This window comes from Mesocricetus auratus, unplaced genomic scaffold, assembly GCF_017639785.1.
Source record: "Mesocricetus auratus isolate SY011 unplaced genomic scaffold, BCM_Maur_2.0 Super-Scaffold_100029, whole genome shotgun sequence".
Taxonomy (NCBI): Eukaryota; Metazoa; Chordata; class Mammalia; order Rodentia; family Cricetidae; genus Mesocricetus; species Mesocricetus auratus.
The window spans coordinates 1,234,609-1,254,802 of record NW_024429210.1 but is presented as its reverse complement, the minus strand read 5'-3'; the positions used below and the strand labels follow the sequence as shown (position 1 = coordinate 1,254,802).

Genomic DNA, 20,194 nt, shown 5'->3' with positions numbered 1-20,194 from the left:
ATCCTCTGTGGGTGCTAGGTACAAATGAGGTACACATACTGAAGGCAAAAAAAAACCTCATCCTCATATGCAAAAATAAATATTAAATAGAAAAATATGAAATAAAATATATAATACCGTTACATTCAAATAACTAATAATACTTGTCTTGATTTTAAAATGTGAACAAATTTCTAAGATAGTCCTATGATCACGAAATAACCTATTAACATTTTGTTAATGTTCTTATGTTAGACAGATGTGCACGCATACACACACATAGGGTCCTACATATCTACATTAGGTAAGTTTGGAGCTTTACTTGACATTTGACATTTACTTGGCATTAGCTATAGTTTGGAAGTTTCATTTGTCATTTGTCATACATTGTTTTGTTGTACAAATAAAAGTTCTTCAGCGGCCTGGAGAGATGGGTGCCTCAACAGTGAAGAACACCAGCTGTTCTTCCAGAGGAGCTGGGTTTGATTACCAGAATTCACATGGTGGCTCACAACCATTTTATTATAGATTTTTAAAAAAATATTTGTGTGCACGTAGTATGTATGCATGTCTTGTTTGTGCCTGGCACCCTCAGAAGACAAACGAGGGTACTGGATCCCCTGGAACTCAAGTTATAGATGGGTTGTGAGCTACCACTTGAGTGCTGGGAAACAAACCTACGTCTTCTGTTGGAGCAGCTAGTGCTCTTAGCCACTGAGCCACGTCCAGCTTCAGGGGATCCAATACTCTCTTTTGGTTTTGGCCTGTACAAGTACCAGGCACACGTGTAGTACACAGACACACATGCAGGTAAAACACCTGTACACGTTGTTTTAACTTAAGTAAATTGTTTGGAAATACACTGTTGATGAAAGCACGTTTAGCTTGAAGGTTTGGTTTTGTTTTTAAGACAATGACTGAATCTTAAGACTTGGTAGAAGAACTAGAAAGATGGGCCAGTGGTCAGGAACGCTTGCTGCTCTTTCAGAGGGCTCTGGTTTCCTGCCCAGGTCAAATGACTCAACCATTTGAACTCTAGCTCCAAGGGATTTGATATCCATTTCACCCCTACATCTCTATAAATAAAAGTGAGCTACATTAAAATAAATGAGAATTGCACTAAGTAATAAACATAAGAGAGATGACACAAAACTTACCATGTCTGAAAATAATTCAACAGATGAGGTTAACAGGCTACAAACAAAACTAAGGGCACAGGAAGATGGGTGAGTACGATGGATCCAGATGCTAGAGAATGTTGAACGGCGCAGTATATATTAAAGCACTAGCAGGAGCTTGGAAGACCAACACAAGCGTTCACTTGAAAAGGGAGGACAAAGGAAAACAGTGGAGTCACTGGAAACAGGCATCAAGAGTTCTCAAGACGGGCTCAAGTTCGGTTCTCAGCACCCACACCAGGGCTCACAGCCATCTGCATCCCAGGCCCTCTTCTGCCCTTGCTTTTTTGTTTACTATTATTTCTTTAGGGAAAAAAATGCATGAAAAAGAACCAATGACTGTGGAAACAGTAAGTTGCTGCACCAGCTGTGTTTCCATAACATCCCAGTTTACTTCCCCCATAGTTTGTGGCTGAGCCGTTAGCTACAAGCTCACTGGGCCTGTGCACTTGGCTCTTCTTGCGTATGGGTGTCTCTTCCAAATCCTCATTGTGCGTTGGAACTCAAGTGACTCCAAGAGCAAACGAGAATAGACACTCCACAGAAGGGAACATGCTTTAGTCCTGAGTAGACCTGGGAAGGAAAGCAGGAAGCCGTGAGAGAGGAAGAGCCCTGTGTATGTGGTCAGTTAGTATGAAGGGGCTTCGCAGCTTTGGCTTCAGTAGCCTGCATGTGGGGTGGGAGGGCACACACAGGGAACTATCAGGGTTTGTGTATGTTGATACACAAATAAATATAACTAGAAATAGAAATAAATAACTTTGGTGTCTGAATGAAATTCTCCAGACCCTGACTGAAAAGTGATGGGAAGGTCTGAACTTTTACTAGAAATGTGCAACCAGACTGTGGCACCTCCCACCTGATGGAGAAAAGTATGGCCACTCTGTCCCCTCCAGAGAACTACTCTGCGGCAAATTTGATGGTGTGATGTGTATGTGACAGGAGAATTTGCTAGAATGGGCAGGCTAGCACGGCCCTGTAATTAGTGTTTGCTTTCTAACAGGAAGTCCAGAAGCCTCGGTCCTTGGAGCTGTGTCTGCATTATGTGCCTCTCTGCCTTTCTAGTGCACTGTGGAAACTGTCAGACCCAAAATGGACTCTCTTGTGTCAAGCCCTAACAGAAATCAAGGAAGCTAGGCCCATCTGAAGGGGAAACATCAAACATATATGCTTGATACGGTACATTGCAAGTTCCCCAGAGCCATCCTCTAATGCAAACAAACCACACCAATGAGCCACATTCACACTTGGAGATCCCACTTCTTAGAAGCACACATTAATAACCGACACTGTTTTCACTTAGGAATTCTTCAAAAATGGAACCTGTTCCCCATGGAGCTTCTTTCTTTTCTTCTTTTGCTTTTTTGAGACAGGGTTTCTATGTGTAGTCCTGGCTGTCCTGGAACTCACTCTTGTAGACCTGGTTGGCCTCAAACTCACAGATCCACCTTCCTCTGCCTCCTTATTGCTGAGATTAAAGGCATGCACCATTACTATCCGGCATGAAGCTTTTCTTGAGGAAGTATGGGGAATATGACCTAAATCATGCCACACAGAAAAGTGTGTCTTAAAGCAGTCCATTTTCTGTAGGTCTCTGGAAGTGAAAAGTTCCTTTTAGGGTATGGAAATGGGGAGAAGATGGTCCACAATATGTAGTCAACAGTGAGAAGTTCTGCACTGTCCCACAGGATACCTAGAGGCAACAATTTTAAGGTATATATTTCAGGTTAGTCAGATGGCTCATTGGGTGAAGACACTTGATGGCAAATTTGATGAGCAGAGTTCCATACCCTTCTATCTCACATGGTGGAAAGAGAGCTGACTCACAGGTTGTCCTCTGACCTCCACATGTGGGCAGTTGCACTCCTCAGCACATAAGATGAATAAAAACTTAATTAAAAACTAACTTAAAATATTAATACAATGCACACACACAACAGATCACATAGATAAAAGAAAACTGACTCCTCCATTGCTGGTGGGAGTGCCAACTGGTTCAGCCACTTTGGAAATCAGTATGCAGATTCCTCAGAAAAATGGGAATAAACCTACCACAAGACCCAGCAACTCCACTCTTAGGCATATATCCAAAAGATGCCCATTCATACAACAAAGATGTCTGTTCCACTATGTTCATAGCAGCATTATTTGTAATAGCCAGAACTTGGAAGCAACCTAGATGTCCCTCACCCGAAGAGTGGATAGAGAAAATGTGGTACATTTACACAATGGAGTACTATTCAGCAGAAAAAAACAATGGAATCTTGAGATTCTCAGGCAAATGGATGACACTAGAAGAAACCATCCTGAGTGAGGTAACCCAGTCACAAAAAGACAAGCATGGCATGTACTCTCTCATATATGGATTTTAGACATAGATCTGGGGAGTGCCAGCCTACAATCCCATGGCCAGAGAGTCTGGGAAACAGAAACTTCATTTAGTGGCTGATCGAAGAAGAGGGAGACTCCCTCGGTTAAGTACTGAGCTGAACTCAAGAAAGCCAGTAACAGAGAGGGAGGACTGATGACCAAAGGGATTAAGACTGGGCTGGTTTAACCCCCATAAACAGCTGACCTGACAAAGGTTAACTCTTGAATCCCAGGCATCAGCCTGGGAATCCAGCATGGGACTGATCAAGACCCCCTGAATCTGGGTGTCAATGAGGAGGCCTAGGTAATCTATTGAGCCTTGGGCAGCAGATCAGTACCCATCCCAAGTATACACACGGACTTTGGACTCCAATAGAACAATGTGAGGTGCACTCTCACCCTGAACTCTTGGGGAAGGGTCTAGGCCCTGACCTATATGAAATGACAGACTATGGACACCCCCATGGAGGGCCTCCCCCTCCCTGGGGAAATGAGGGGATAATGGGGGGGGGGTTGGGGGGAGGGCATGGGAGGAGGGGAGGGAAAGGGAGAGGGACCTGGAACTGACTTGTGAAGCAACCTTGTTTCTTATCTAAATTTAAACTGAAAAATAAATTAAAAAAAAAAGAAAACTGACTTAAGAAACTGGAAAAGGCTGTATGTGGGGTGGTACTGTAGGTCTTCAATCCAAGCACTCAGGAAGCTGAGGCAGGAGGCTGGAGGCCAACTTGGATTGACTAGCAAACCTGTTTCAAAACAAAAGAGAAGAAGGGGGAGGGAAAAATGCATGGCCAGACTTGCCTTTCTGACTGGAGGCCATGCTGTACCTCAGTGGCAGCAGCAGAGGGCACACTTCCCACACTCTGAAGTGAGTGTATAGTCTCACTGCAATTTGAATATCTAAATATTTCATATTTCTAACAAACCTGCTTATATCATTTTCTAATTGTTATCTGGCAAGTTTTGATTCTAGAACCCCAGCAGATGTTCAAGTTTCTTATGGAAAAAAAAAAGCCACCAAAACTCTGTAGTCCCCCAGGTACTTTAATGGGCATCATTAAATGCCTAACACAAAGCAAATGCTGTGTAAGAAGCCGTTACACTGTGTCTTAGGGGCTGATGAAATGTGGGAAAGCCTTCACAGGTTAATAGAGACATAATTTCCTCCTGTTTAGAAAACTGATAGTGTCACTGTGTGACTCTGTTTGGTTTGGGAACTCACTATGGAGGTCAGACTGGCAGGGTCTCCACCTGCCTCTGCCTCCCAAGCATAAGGGTTGAGGGCATGCGCCACCACATCCAGCCTCAATGTTTTTGATTCAGAATTGGCTGGCTTCATAGATACGGTGCCAACTACAACCAGTCATTGTGTGTGAACCCTTGACAGCAAAGGGTGACAAGCAAGAGCACATTCGTCTTCAGAGGGGATACAAATGGCAGCAGCAAGATGTAACTGCTTACTGTGAGGGACCCACTGGAGACAAAACACAGACATGGCAGCTGGAGGTGGTTACTGTGCCCTGGCTGAGGTATAGGGTAGAAGTAACTGGGTGTAGGAAGGGCCTTGAAGGTTAACAATGCCAGCTTTGGGTCACTGACTGGAAGGACAGCTTGAGGTTAAAAGCACTAACTTCTTTTCCAGAGGACCTGGGTTCAATTCCCAGCACCCACATGGCAGCTCACAACCATCTGTAACCCCAGTCCCAGGGGACATGACATCCTCTTCTGACCTCTCAGCAGGCACCAGGTGTGCACATGGTGCACAGTCATACATGCAGACAAAACACTCGTGCACATCAAAAGAAATAAGTAAAAAGAAACCATTAGCTTTTTCTGCAGGTAAAGAGGTCTCGTCAGACCAGTTTTTATCTCAGCTTGCAAATTTTCCAATTACTTTGCTGCCAGGGTCTTCGAGGCTCAGGGACTGTCCTGACTGGTATGATGAGGAAAGACACCCAACATGTGTACAGAGGAGATGAGCTTGGGTGGTCCCTGTGCTGTGATAGACACAACAGCAGCAAGCTTGAAGTTTATCTCGTTTATTTTATATATCTGAGTAGAGGAGTTTCGTTTCTGTAGTCAGCTGAACAAGGAGCAGGTCTGTGGTGTACACTCAACAAGAAGAAGGCAGCTTTAGCTAGTCTCCTCAGGAGGTGCCTTTAGGGAAACAGTGGCAGGTTGCAGTCATCCAGGAGGAGGCTGTGATTGACAGTTTCGTATACACTGGTCAATCCTTTCTCAACACTTGTACTTGTACCAGAGAAAGGCTTTGCAAATCTCCATGGGCCTGAAGCACTGGCTATGGTTATGTGAATGTCAACAATATCCATGCACTCGGTACTTAATCTGCTCCCCACATTTGGATAGCAGCATGGACATTAACTACATGAGCCTATGCTTGTTCTGATACAGGAGATGCAGAGCAGAGAATTAGGGTATTTATTATTTCACTAAAACTAAAATTGGACCTGGAGAGATGGTTCAGTAGTTAAGAGCACTGGCTGCTCTTGCAGGGAACCCGGGTTCAGTTCTCTGTGTCCATAAGACTCAGAAGTGTCTGTAATTCCATTCCAGGTATCTAACACCCTCTTCTGTCCTTCGTGGGCAGCAGGCATGCACTTGGTGCACACACATGCAGACATGGTGAAACTGTGGGTTTCTGAGAACAAAATGTCCTCACAGTCCCAGGACAGGTGCAGGTGCCTCTGACTCTTTGGAGAGAGCCTTAAATTGTTGGACCTTTTGGAACTAAAAGGGATGCTCAGATGTGAGTCTCTGTCCTAGAAAGGAAACTGCAAAAGCTTTGGAGTTGTGTCCAGTCAACTCTTGGCATTGCCTCGAAGCATTCTCTTGTCCTGGTCAAAGGGAGTCAAGACAGCAGATGCTGGGTCCCTTAACAAAACCAAACCATAGCACTACCTCTCAAGGCTGCTCAGCAGAGAGGCTCCCTACCCTCCTAGTTAACCAGGCCAACTCATGCTTATGGGCATTTAGTTAAGACTAAGCCCTAAGTGCAGGAGGCATGAAACAGAAAACACACATTTTTCTAAGGAGAAATTTATTTGGTAGAATGACAGTGTATGAAGTGAATTGCATAGTAACACTACACTCAGACATACACCTTCAATATAAAGTAAATGTTAATGAAAATGGCACCTGAAAAGTTCCCTGCAATGTGTCTGTGTAAAGCATTCATGAAATTCAGCTTAAAACTAGCAGGAAGATTTACCAGAAAACCTATAAATGGCACTCACAATCAGCTTTCTTACATTATAACACCTACACTATGTCATCCCCAAGGCATTTCGCGCGGCTGTGAAATAAAATATGGCTCTGCCAGTGACAGGGTTGTCCTAGGAGCAGCAGAGCTATAAAACCCTGGAGACAGAGATGCATAGGTGCAAATTCCAGTCACTCTGGTTTGGTGACAGACAAGTAGGGAGCCAGGAAGGAAAGGGAAGGAAAGCAAACAGACACAGCAGGGTCAAAGGTCTCCTTAGAGCAGTTGTAGAAATGACCAAACAAATGGATTTCAATAAAAATTGAACCCTAAGAGCAGCACCCTGGGAGTCTGTGGGACCACCAAACCCTAAAGGAGGGTCTGGGAGGCTGAGAGCCACCACCTTCTAGCTTGGGATCTTTCTTAGAGGATATGCCTCAGCCTAGGCACACTGGGACATAGAAATATGCAGGTCCCAACAGCTTTTCCTAAAGACTTTTCCAGCATCCAAAAGCATGTTTAGGGAGCAGGAAGCAGAACCTGATGGCACTGAGATAAAAAACAAACAGAAAAAAACACAAACTCTTCTAATACACTGGTGAATCTCTGACACACAGGGACTAGCTGAGGACAAGCAGTGCCCAACAGTTAGTGTAAGAAGGTGACAGGGAGAAGTGGGACTTCAGAAAGTACTAGAAAGGTAGCATAGCACCCATTATGACTAGTGTAAGATAGAGAAATAGGACTGTGGATCTGCATTATATCTGTGCTGTTTTATAAACAGAAAGTTCTGAGGACTTTCAAAATATTCTAAATGACAAACACACTTTGGTATAAATACTGTATTAGGTCATACAACTACATTTAAACAGATCAGGGATATAGATAAAATTTCTACAGAGGATTTTCTGTGCACTGATCTCAGAGATAACTGAATGTTAAAAGCAGAGAGAAACTGGCATGGACATCCTTTAATCTATTAACGTATGCTTTGTACGGAAATACACTTGCTCATCTGTGTGAGTGAGTCTAAAGTTGTCCATAGACCTAACACTTAGAGCTCATCTTGTTTTCTCTGCTCTCCTGCAGTCAAGGCTACGTGGGAGGGCTATTCAACAGCTTGGGGCTCCTGTTCTCAGTCTCTTTGTCCTCTTCGGAGGTATGTCTTTAAAAATAGTTTCAAGTTTCTTACTCAGACTAAGTGGCTCTCTGAAGAGTCCTCATCATGAGATTATGATCTTGGTTATCGGTGACACTGATACACACACATTTCCATGAGAAGAGTAAATGATTCTAAATTACTCACTTTTAACAGTGTGCTTTTGAAACAGCTTCCTTCCTAGCACTCCAGATATACCTCAACTAGATCCAAGCCGATCAGTAGAGGTCACCTTTTCAACCATTTGGAGTTAAAAAGTCTGTGGAGTCACCACACATGAAGACTGTGGCCACAGTGGAATCTGATATTCCTGTCTTCACAGGGGGTGTCATTTCCTGAGTGACTGTAAATTAGCCCTATGTGTGGGTGAGCTAAGTAGTTTCATGGAAACTGAGATCCACACTGTCACATCTGTCGTGTACTAACAGAGAAAGTGTCCCCTAGTTGACAGTCACAGTCTTGAAGCCAAGGCTGATTCACCACTGTCTTCATTTTTCCAGAATTAAGAGCTCGATCAGTGAAGCTATTCTGCCTCCTCACTTTGGCTTAGTTCACACCACCACCCAAGAAGATTCATTCAGAACTTTTCATGATGGAGACTGGCGCAAGTTGGTTTCAGCAGATGAGACAAGCATGTGTGGGTTCAGCCAACCAGTGGCCTTGGTTGAGTGGCCTGTGTGCCACTGCTGGAAGAATCGAATGACTTGGGCAGAGCCAAGTCTATTGCCCACGTCTAAAGAATGTGACTGGCAGGAAGGAAGACACGCAGCAAGGCCCTGTCAGCGTGGCCAGGCTAGATGCCTATGGTCTCAGGTGAGGACCCTGCTCCCCAGTTGCGCTCTAGACCACAGCTATCTGGCCTTTAAAATAATAGTCTATTGCACTGGGTGACCCAAGGTGGACATCAAATGCTGTCCTCCTGCCTCAGCCTCCCAAGTGCTGGCATTACAGGTGGGAGCCAACTGGGTCCGGAGTTCTAGAGGAGCAACTCTGGGCCACCAAAACAGACTGAAGGGCAAAGCTGATTTTTAGTGTGGTACTTGCTCAGCCCATCTCCCGTTACTTCTCCTAACATGAGGCCTTCCCCGTATCTGAGCATGTGGCCAAGATGGCTCCAAATGACAAGGCTGAAAGTTGAGTTTAGCTGCAAGTTGGCACTGAGCTCGGAAATGCTTACACTCACTCTTACTGCAGGTCCAGGTGTCAGTGTCACTGATAATGGCAGGGGTAAGGGTCACTCAAGGACACTCAGATGAGGGCAGTCATGCCAACCATCTGCAACCCAAGCAAGGGCGATGGCCTAGTGGGCGGGGGCACTTCTAGTCTCAGGACAGGAAAGAGAACCAGACACAGCACACTTTCCCTAAAATTTGTCATGAAAAAACAATCAACTGAACAAAAGGTAAAGTGTTTAATGTTATATCAGCCTCCATTTCAACTTACATAGTTAAATGATCAAAAGAACAGCTTGTTCTGAATTACCAAGACAGAGGGAAAAAGATACATGTGAGACAAAGGAGTCACACTTAGAAAAATAAGTGAAAAGGCATTTGTGTTGATAGCTCTAAGATTAATTAAAATAATATTAATATATCTACTGAGAAAAATACTTATCTCAAAATAGAGCAAAGCCAAATCAGAAGGTTCAGTTAACTTAAGGAGCTGACAGGACAGGCAGCACACACCTTCCGGCTGTGGCCCTCCCTCACTTCCGGTCTGGCAGGACTGAAGCACAGCACCTAAAAGTCAGGGCAGAGCGTGGCGCTCCTCGTCAGGACAGCTTCCATCTTGGTCACTTGAATGTTCATCAGTGCAGCTGACGGGCTTTCAGTGTTTCCGCAGAGCCCTGTACAAAGACCTCGTCGTCATCTTCCACCCCCTCCTCTATGGGCTTCATCTTGGCAGAGGCTCGCTGCTGCGGGGAGGACACAGCTGTAAAGAAGCACAAAGGGCAAACTGCTGAAGGCACGTGATGCCCACCCCCTGGGAGACCAATCCACACGGGGATGCAGCTCGCTCAGGGGAGGCAGCACCCTTGCATGTGGCAACTAGGGAGCAGGTCCTGCTGCATGTGCTCGGGGTGCACGCGAGCCTCACGAACGTGCAGAATTCCCGGGTCACTGCTCCAAGGACTGTGTCTGTATACATGGTCCACGTTAGTATCCTCCACGTGACTCCATCTAATTAATACTGGCCTTGGAAAGCTGCACCCATATTTCCCTACGAACAAGTTCTGCTTCCAAACTACAGACTTTAACCAAAAAGTATATTTCCTGCCACCACAAGTTAGGTTCTTCCAGGCCGGAAGTGAGAGAGTAAGCGCGTACATGGAAGAGGACGGTGTCAGGTGAGTGAAACACACCCCGGGGGTGAGAAAGGGTATCCACAGGTCTTTACAGATGCTAGTCAACCAAAGAGACAATTTATTCATTCATTTAGTCATTTACCCAGAACTCATAGTACATTCACCCTATAATGAATTCATGCCTGACAGCATACCAGCTACAAATAAACCAAAATTTTAATTGTATGTTTGTGTGTGTGTGTGTGTGTGTGTGTGTGTGTGTGTGTGTGTGTGTATTTGTGCGTGGCATGAATAGAAGTCAGAGGACAACCTTCATGAGTTAGGTCTCTCTCCTAGGACCCTCCCATGAGTAGCTAGAAGCTGCGACATCTTGTGGGCCCTCAAAGTAAGTTCACAAAGTAGACTTAAGATGTGTGATGATCTGTTCACATAACATCAGCCAGAACCCCTTCTTCCTATCACCGCCTTCCCAGGCAAAATCCATCCTATATATAAATGAGTCTCCCCCTGCCTTGCCCTACCCTACTCCTGTGTATCCCTTTGTACCTAGCCACAGGGCTGGTGGCATTCGGTCAGCTACTGTTGAACCGTGTTGGGGAAGAACAATGGATGACACTTAACTCTTCAAATACTTGCTGACAACAAAGGTGCACTGCTAGACCTTAGATGTGAAGCAGACTGGACACGCTGATACTTGCTGACAAGAGTCAGAAAAAGCAGGGCACCCAGCACTGGGGACAACTGTAGCTATCAAGGATCGGCAGGCATGTCTCAGGCTGCCTCAGGAAGAACGCAGTAAGGCGTTTTGCACTCAGCCACAACATACAGCTCTGTAGACAGCACAGGCTGCACATTCAGTAGGCCAGCTGAGGAAGCACTTCCAGGGTCTGAATTCCCACTACGATGCCCACAGGCTGTGTGACGAGGTAGGGCACTTCACTTCTTTGTGCCTGGTTCCTTCACTGTGACACCAGACTAGTAAGGACCGTGCTTACTGGGCAAGTTCTTAGGAGGCTTACGCCATTTCTAAGTTCTTAGATTAGTATGGGAAACAGAATGGTCACCTTGTTAATGTTTATGAGAACACTAATCAACACAGTCTTTGGAGGCCAGTGGTCTAAAAGAAAACAAACAAGAAAAATTACCAAAACTCATCACCGCCTCATCAGAAATGGGGTTTACGTTCAAACAGCAGTCCGTGTTTCTGAATATCAACTGCCTTGAGTATAGTAAAGGCTGTCTGCCATGGCTTCCATCATAGCTTCTAGCTATGATTGAATCTCATAAAATATTAACTCAGGCTGAGAATTCAGTCTCATAAAACCCCGAGGACAGCATGCCTAAGAGCATTACACCCAATCAATATCCCACAACATCCAGTCATGACTGTCTAAGCACATAACAAACACACCCAGTTTGTATTCACAGAAATGGGGCTACTTGATCTGTAGTTTTCAAGGCCATTTATCAAACCAGGGATGGCAGTCTCTGGTCTACGAGACTGGGTTCTACCTGAGAGCCCAAATGGATGAGTCAACTATTTAACCCAGTATCTGCTCTTTTCAGAGAAAAACCAATAGTAACTTCCAATGTTCGAATATAACTGGAAATGGTCATGGAAACCCTTCCAAAAACTTTCAGCTCTTTGGAGAAAGAATTCTATTCTGTCCCCATGGTATCTTCCTGGAAAAAATAGTTGCAATACTTAGTGTGTAGCATTAAAATGATGAGGAATGGGCATGGATAAGTTTAGAGCTCTCAGGTAAGGCTCAGAGGAGGCTTAAGCTCCTAGGAACTCACTGCTCTCAAATCTCAAATCCAGCCTAGCCTAGCCCTCCTCTCTATCTGGAATGTCCATTCCTGCCCCACCCCTGTTATCCCCCCACCCCCCCCACCCCCACCCCGCTCCAGCAAATTTCTACCCATTCTTTGTAGAATTCCTTAGTATCCATTGAAAAAAAAAGAAATAAAGGGAAAGTAAAGGACACCACTGCACCTAGTTATGGTGGAGGAGAACGTTTATTATAGATTTGTGTGAGAACAGTGTCAGAGTCAGAGACAGGGACATCTGGGAGAGATCAGGATGGACATGGCCACACTGAGCTGGGCCATGTGGAGAGGGGGGAGGGGAAGGAAAAATGTGCAGTAGCCAGGAGGCCAGAAGTCCAAAATGGTTGGGTAGCCAACGTGACTGGATTATATAGAGAAGGGCAGCCGGAGAAGGGCAGCCCAGCCCCTGGGCTGGAGAGTTCAGGGGGAGGGTGCAAGGTATGCCAGCCATATCCTGTGACAGGTAGGGACTGGTGTAAGGACTCAGGCATTATGCTGGACTGCCCCTGTCACCTGGCAGAATACACTCAAGCAGTACCCTGGTCAGCCCAGGGTTCCATGGTTGCCTAGTCTGCACGCAGGTGTAAATGACCCCTTTAAAAGAAAGACCCTCACCCACTTATGCTCTCTTTCTGCCTCTCTTCCCTGATGTTCCCCTGGGGCAGACAGGACTTTTCTTCCGTCCTCTCTCTGTCTCTTTACCTGATTTTCTTGCCCCCCCCCAATAAAACTTTCGATATGAGTCACATCCACGGGTCTCTGTTTCCCCATCTTCCGGCCACAGAGACCCTCACGGTTCCAGCACAGGACCGGGAACATGCCACCTGCTGTCCCAACCCATTATTCTTTGTTCCTAACATTTGATGCAACTGAAGGATGCTGAGAGAACCTGGCAGTCGGGCCTGTTTTCATGTTATGTCGGCATCCCAGCTGCTTGTCCGGGTTTGAAACTTAATGAGTATACCTCTCCCTACTTCCTTGTACAATCCGCATCTCAGTGCTGCGTCACACTAGGGGATGATGTGGACCCCTCCCTTACTGAAAACAAGCATCGCTGAGAGTTGTACCCACCACCTCCTCTCCCGGTTGGCCTACCGCACAGTCAGGACGGGCCCTTCACAATAACTTAAATGTCTGATGACTCCCTCTGTGAAGCGCTCCCCAGAAGCTGTGGGAAACACCGTCACCACACTGAATCCCAGTCAAGCCCAGTCCTGGTGCTGGGGTAGGTGCCTTGGCCTTCCACAAAATTAGTAAAAATCTCACTAGGGCACCCATGGAGTTCAACATTTAAGTCTTCGGTCTTGACTGCCATATATGTGATCTGTGTTGTATCAATGGCAGGAAACAGGCTGCACCTTTGCGGCTAGGTGCTTAAACCTCACTCTTACTGCTGGGTGCTTACGTCTCACCCTCAGGGATGCTGCAAGACTAATACACTACTTAGCACGTGGCCAAGAAGTGTCTGCTTACTGCCATCATCTGTTACAGCTTTCCTGTCTTCTCAGCAAGAACAAGAGCCCAGAAGGGGTTGAGTGCTGGGCTGGGCATGGTGAGGCTGGGCTGGGCATGGTGAGGCTGGGCTGGGCATGGTGAGGCTGGGCTGGGCATGGTGAGGCTGGGCTGGGCATGGTGAGGCTGGGCTGGGCATGGTGAGGCTGGGCTGGGCATGGTGAGGCTGAGCTGGGCATGCTAATGCATGCCTGAAATTCTAGCACCTGGGAGGCTGAGGCAGAGGATGGCAGTGAGTGCAAGGTCATCCTGGACTACATGGAGAGGATGAGATCAGCCACCCCTGCCACACACACAGAGAATCTGACTTAGCTGCTCCTCAGGAACTCAAACCACCTTTCTGGGTGATGCGACATCAGCACACTAGTGTTTCTACCTTATCCACAGACACATGAAGACAACCTAAGAAAGTCAGGAGAGGCAGCAGAGGACTCCATCCCTCACCCAGGAAGGAGCCTTCGGACAGACATCCTACGAGGACAAATCAGACAACCCCGACAGCCTGGCAGGGTTTAGTGGCGTTCACTGCGATACTGATTTACTTGTCGAGTTTTGTGACTGAGTTTGGGAGCTCCCGTGCCTCAGCCCTCCAGCAATGCCACCTCCCTATCTATGTCTCCTCCAGGGCAGACAAGCACAGGGAAGGAACGAGCCAATCACTGCCGCCAGCAACTGCCCAGTGCCTCTTGGCTGCCTGCCTCTTGGCCAGGAATCAAAGTCCCAGAGTTCCCAGTCTTGGCAACCATCTCAGTTAGGCGAGGCTTCCCATGCCACTGAGGCTCCAAGTGGATGTCACAGTCAGCAATCTGACAGGGTCACTTGACCTGGCCCAAGAATCTACCCGCCAACACTTGCAAGAAAGCTGGTTTTGAAGAGTGAGGATGAACCCTGTCACTAGATGGATGCTTCAGAGTCACTGGGAGACCTCCAGGCTAGGGGACGACATTGTCACACAGCTGTAAATCATTCTGTCACATTCTTCTACCAGCTTGCCCAGTGTTGCATTAATCCTATGCATTGGCAGACATTTGCCCACAAGTCCCGCCTGCCTCACATAGCCGTGAGAGCAGGAAAAGCTGAGGGAGAAATGAGCTTCTCCTCGATCTAGTACTTTTCAAGTTCCGTATCCTTCAAGGGCATGACTCCAAGGCTCGGGACATCTCTATCTTTCCTATTATAAATAGGAAGAGGGCAAATAATTCTTCCATAGCCACTAAGTTTCTAGAAAACGGATTCTTGCATTTTCTTTTTAAACTACATTCATGGTTGGAAGACAGAGAGCTTAATTGCGTATTATGATCAGGAAGAAATCATTGTAATTATGATTTTTACTATTAGTTAAAATTACCTCCTAATTTGCTAGGCTATGGCTCCTAGTTAGCAGCCTCTTCTAAAGAGTATATGAAATGAATAGTCTCCAACTGAACTGTATCCCAAACTGGGCATGAAACTGTCAAACAGTTACATGAGAAGTTACCTTCACATTACACCTAGCAGCAAAATACCCTGTCAACAGAATTCCACACCCTTCCCATAACCAACCCATTCATGAGAAGGTGCGGTCAGAGGAACACCCTTTCTTCGGAGCTGGATCCCAGGTTCACAGATGCCTGGCTCCAACAGTAGGCACATCCACTTGTGCCAGACATCAGAGTGACAGCAACATCTCTCCGGAGAGCTGTCGAGACTGTGACTACTGCCTGCCAATGGATCAGAGCACACTTCGAGGTCCCAGTGGGTCCCTACAGGCCTTAGGCTGCTCCACAAATAGATACAGGCTATGGAGATAGGCTGGGCTCTCCACAGACCCCTCACTGTCTTCCTAAAGTCCTGGGCTAGAACCTCAGGGGCTTTTAATGTATGGACCAGAGGGATCAGATATGGCAGTGAAAACTGATGCCCAGCAGAGGGGAAGCTGGCGAGGGAAATTCCATTTGTCAGAACTCCCTGCCTATTAAGCTCATTTCTATTTCCGTGAGCTTATAATTACACCAGGGCCTGAGGGCCCTCCCTAGGATGAGGGTAAACAGATGATTAGCTGTTTTTAGATCCAGAGTGAAGGTCATGCCTGCTGCCTGGCTTGAGGAGGTGGCCTTAAGTTTGAGCCGCAAGGAAATAATCTCTGCAATAGGAAGTTTTTCTAGTGACTCCTCTTGGTTGAGAAAGAGGTTTATTTTTAAGCCATGACACTTTTGTCATCTGTCTGATGATGCTCTTGGGTGTTTTCCTTCCCTGTTGACTCTCACGACTTTTTTCCTCATTCTTTTCAAAGTTATTATGTTTAACCATCTGGCTAACTGCTTTAGCAAGTAAAGTAATTAAAAAACCGTAGAAGGCTTAAGACTTTAATTAGATTATACAATTTTGATGAATAGTGATGAGGAAGGAATTAAAGAAATTTTGTAAGAATTAACATCCATTTCCTGTCCTATTATTGATAAACACTGCTTCCCTTTGTCCTCCCTCCATTTCCCCTATCTTTTCTGTCCCCCTTCCTTTCCTCCCCACCTTGTTGAGCTGGGGATCAAACCCTGGGTCTGGTGCTAGACAAGTTCTCTACCGCTGAGGTAAATCCTCAGCCATACACAATTTCTTTTGATTGAGAAGGTGAGTTTGAATTGAAGCTTTCTGGATAATAATACCAAAATGTAGTTGTGGCCTTTACACCCAATTTTCCCTAAAATGATTCAACACCAACACCAGGGAAATTAAGCCAAGATTAGGGGGCAGTACCTAGGACAGTACAGGCTGGTGGCTCTCAGGAAAACTTCCTGTGGCTCAAAGCGTCCTTCTCAGACTACTGCCTGACCAGCTGGATGGGTGTTCGGGTCCTTAGCCACATGGCCTCTAGGTGCACATCAGGAATGCCATAGCCCCTTTCTGCCTATGAGGAGGAAGCTGAGGAGAGCAATCCAGGAGGACAGAGAAGGCAGGCTCCAGGATGACAGCCCTGCCACAGCTCTGAGCACAACCTGTCCTAGAGGAGGCTGGAGGCAGGCTCTGTGACAGAGGAAAAGGTAGGGCTAAGGATAAAAGGCTCAGAACTCCCACGCTAGGGTGGCTCCCACCCAGAGGCTGCAAGATGCAGTTTCCACAGAAGAAACAGATGATGGAGAAGCCAAAAAACACTGGAGAGTCTGTACATTTCCTCCTGTCACCGTCAGGCTGGAGGGAGCGGTTCTCAAGTGACACTGTGCCCTTCCCTTTGGCTGACAGACCTTGGAGACAATGGGCCCTGAGAAACTGGAATTTCCCTAGAGGTGGCGTGCTGGGAAAAGGAAAAGGCTGTGGCCCTGCTAGCTACAGAAAAGAGATTTCACACACACACTTGACCATTTGTCAGGGGAAACTAGAGCAAAGACGTCAATGGTGATTACCCCACACTCTGACCTAGGCTAGGAGCTATGCATGCCTCTTGCCCTCCCTTTAAGCCCAACCCTGTCACTGGCCCACTCTACTCCTCTTCCCAGTGTGGCCGCACTGAAGGAATCTCTGCTTTTCAGGGTTGGCTCTAACTGGCCTAGGGGGCAGGGATGCGAGCCTCTTGCACTGCACCCTATGAGCTGGAGCACTGCAGGTGCAGGGAGGTACTGACGCGCCCACACAGCAGAGTAACTATCATTACTGTGTCCTGCATACTTCAAGGCAGCCGAAGAGAGGGTGCTAAGGTTCCCAACACAAACACAAGGTAAATACTTAAGGCATCTTCTCAACCTTCCTGATGCTGCGACCCTTTAACACAGTTCCTCATGTTGTGCTGACCCCCAACCTTAAAATTTGCCTTGCTTCTTCAGAACTGTAATTTTGTTACTGTAGTGAATTGTGATGTGAATATCTGACGTGCAGCATATCTGATATGCAACGCCAAAGGGGTTGTGAGCCACAGGTTGAGAACTGCTGACTATGGTGAAAGCTGTTAGCCACTGTGTTAATGTCTATCAAAGATAAATCTTATATATCACACACCTGTAAAGTCAGCACTTGAAAGGTGGAGGCAGGAGATCAAGAGGTCAACTTCATCTACATAAAGGGTTTGAGGCCAGGGTGGGCTATGTGAGACCCTGCCTCAAAAAAAAAAATAAACAACCTCCCAAACCCCTCCAAACTAGCCAGATGTCTTAAGGTTTATGGAATAACTTTTATGTTACATACAAAAGGAAAACAAAACATTTGTAGTTAATATTAGGAACAGCATCTTTTAACAGCCATGACCCACACTCCAAAATAACACATGCAGGAAGAACCTACTCCCTGGTTCTGCACCAGCCATCGTGTCAATGCTCCATAGCAGGGCAGATGCAGTTACCCAAGAGAACGTGCGACAGTCCTGAGAGTTTCAGAATAAAATGGGAACAATGGCAGTTTGAGAGGAGGGACTAGGAAGGGTTGCTGTGTCAAGTACTTTCTCGTTGCTATAGCAAAAGTACATCACAAAAGCAAAGGAAGGAGAGAAGGGCTTACTTTGGCTGCTGGTTAAGAAGGGACACAGTCCACTGTGGTGCAGAAGGCACGGTGGCAGGAGCATGAGGCTGCTGATCACATTTCCTCCCAAGCCAAGAAGCAGAGAGAAGACAGAAGACGGGAGTGAACTAGAGTCTCAAGGCCTACCTCCAGGGACACACCTCCTCCAGTGAGATCCCAGCTCTTACAGGCTTTGCAACCTTCCACACCTGAGTACCAGCTGGGGACCACGTGTTCAACCACCTGAACCTGGGAGACATTTCATATTGAAAGCACAAAAGGTAGGAATGCCAAGGTCTGCATGTTTTTAAACATGTAGAGAAAAGGGAGGGAAGTTTGAATGTTACCACTTGACGTTCCAAAGATGAACACCAAACAATAAAACTAGTGACATCATCAAGCTGGGCAGAAAGAGGAAGGAGAGTTAGCAGTGAGCCAAATTAGGTTAGAAGAGGGTTTAAACGAATAAACCAGCAGTAAGAGCACATTATTGAGCACTTTGAACAACTGTTATTTGGGAGGAGAGCTAAAACAAAACTGGATGAGGCCAACTTTTTATCATAAGATTTCCTGTCCAGGGTTACTGATGCATGTTGCCAATGCAGGTTTTTTTTTTCCTGTGGGTGTTTAGGCCCAAACTCAGGTCCTCATGCCCGCACAGCAGGCACTTCATCCACTGAAACATCTCTCCATCACTCTTTTAAACATTTTCATTAAAAAGATTGAAAGTGTCTAGATGTACGAAATCCTATTATTGTCATCCTACAAGTTGAGAAGATACTGTGGGGGGACAGTAGCCAACCACTGGACTGACAGGGGCCATGAGACCACACCACAGTCCCCAAGGGCTGAGAATCAAACAGAAGAGGTAAATATCATGCATCTCCATCCTACAGTGACAAAGAACCCTTTTCAAAGAGTACTGTGGGGATTAGACAGCAATGATTTTGAAAAAATGGTCACAATATGTCAGCCAAGGTAGATGCCCCATGTAAGCTTATGCTCAGGCTCATCAGGTGACTGTGGGGTGAGAAGCAACATGGCCAGGTGACTTACCCTCCCCCGCTGCACCTTCCTGTCTACAGAATGGGGCTCTGCTGCTCCACATTCATCCACGGGCTGAGAACTGCCCACCAGCTCTTCCTCCAGGACCCCTGTCTGGTCACATCTGCTATTTGTCTGTGATCCACAAAGCCGATTTATAAGTCTGCTCTTGTTCTTAGTGGCATGGATATAAATTGAGTTGAACAGATTATTTCATGAAGCCAGCCTTGAAACTAAGAATGCTACACTGGCTTTTGTATCTTTCCAGGTAATAAATTCATAAGCTATCTAAGAGCAGCCTGTTATGACAGGCCTGTGGCTAGTCTCTGCAGACTAGAATACTAACTAATGTGAGCCAAGCATATCTGCACAACTCACTCATGGGTGGCATTGCCCGTGGCAGTAAGAAATCTCTTATTTCAGAATGTCTTTATGTCATCATAAATACTAATTCCATTTCAGGAAAAATAGTTTAAAATAACAAACTCATTCAAAGATGAGCCCCAACTGACGATATCTAACTTATCTCATGGTTTGAAAAACAGAGAAACCAAGCAACTATTATTTAATCCAATTGAGTTAAAACAAAATTCTGCAACTTTCAAGGAAATATAACAGGCTCTCTGGTTGCCATGACAATGTCTATGCCTGGCCACACTTACTAGTGACAGAACTGCCAGATACGATCAATCTGTGTGAGAGACAAGAGAAAGACGGAGCATCTTGGAGTTGCTCAGAAGACAAGATGGCAAGTGTCCCTTACGATGAAGCAATGCTGACCCGGAAACAAAGAGGAGTCAGTTTATCCAGATGTGACAGCACTACGTCCACTCACACACTTTGGCTAGCTGGAGCCCTCTCTTCCATCTCAGAATGACACATGGAAACTTGAAACACGACCAATGAAGCGATAGGAGAGTCAAAAGAGTTAACTGGATTATGAGCTACTGGTTAACTGGATGGAACTTTTCTCAGGCTATCTCAATGCCTGCTTCTCAGTGACAGTTTGAAGCAGGACATGGAGTCTGTGGTAGAGTACAGATCTTGCTGCGAATCCCACCTTATGCCAGGTATAAAAACAGAGCACAACAGAAGTAAGGGTGGCAGTAATTTCACTGAAACAGTTCACTTAAAGT

At 46.1% G+C, this 20,194-nt stretch overlaps 1 protein-coding gene across 2 annotated transcripts in view; it reads right to left on the bottom strand.

Annotated features, from left to right (window-relative positions):
* Positions 1-9,298: 9,298 nt before the first annotated feature.
* Positions 9,299-20,194, bottom strand: part of Bves (blood vessel epicardial substance) — a 32,278-nt gene continuing 21,382 nt past the window's right edge. For both annotated transcript variants that reach the window (XM_005070412.4, XM_040733234.1), the window contains exon 8: positions 9,299-9,838. In XM_005070412.4, coding sequence (XP_005070469.1) covers positions 9,714-9,838 — 125 coding nt within the window. In that variant the 3' untranslated portion in view covers positions 9,299-9,713. The remainder of the gene's footprint in view (positions 9,839-20,194) is intronic.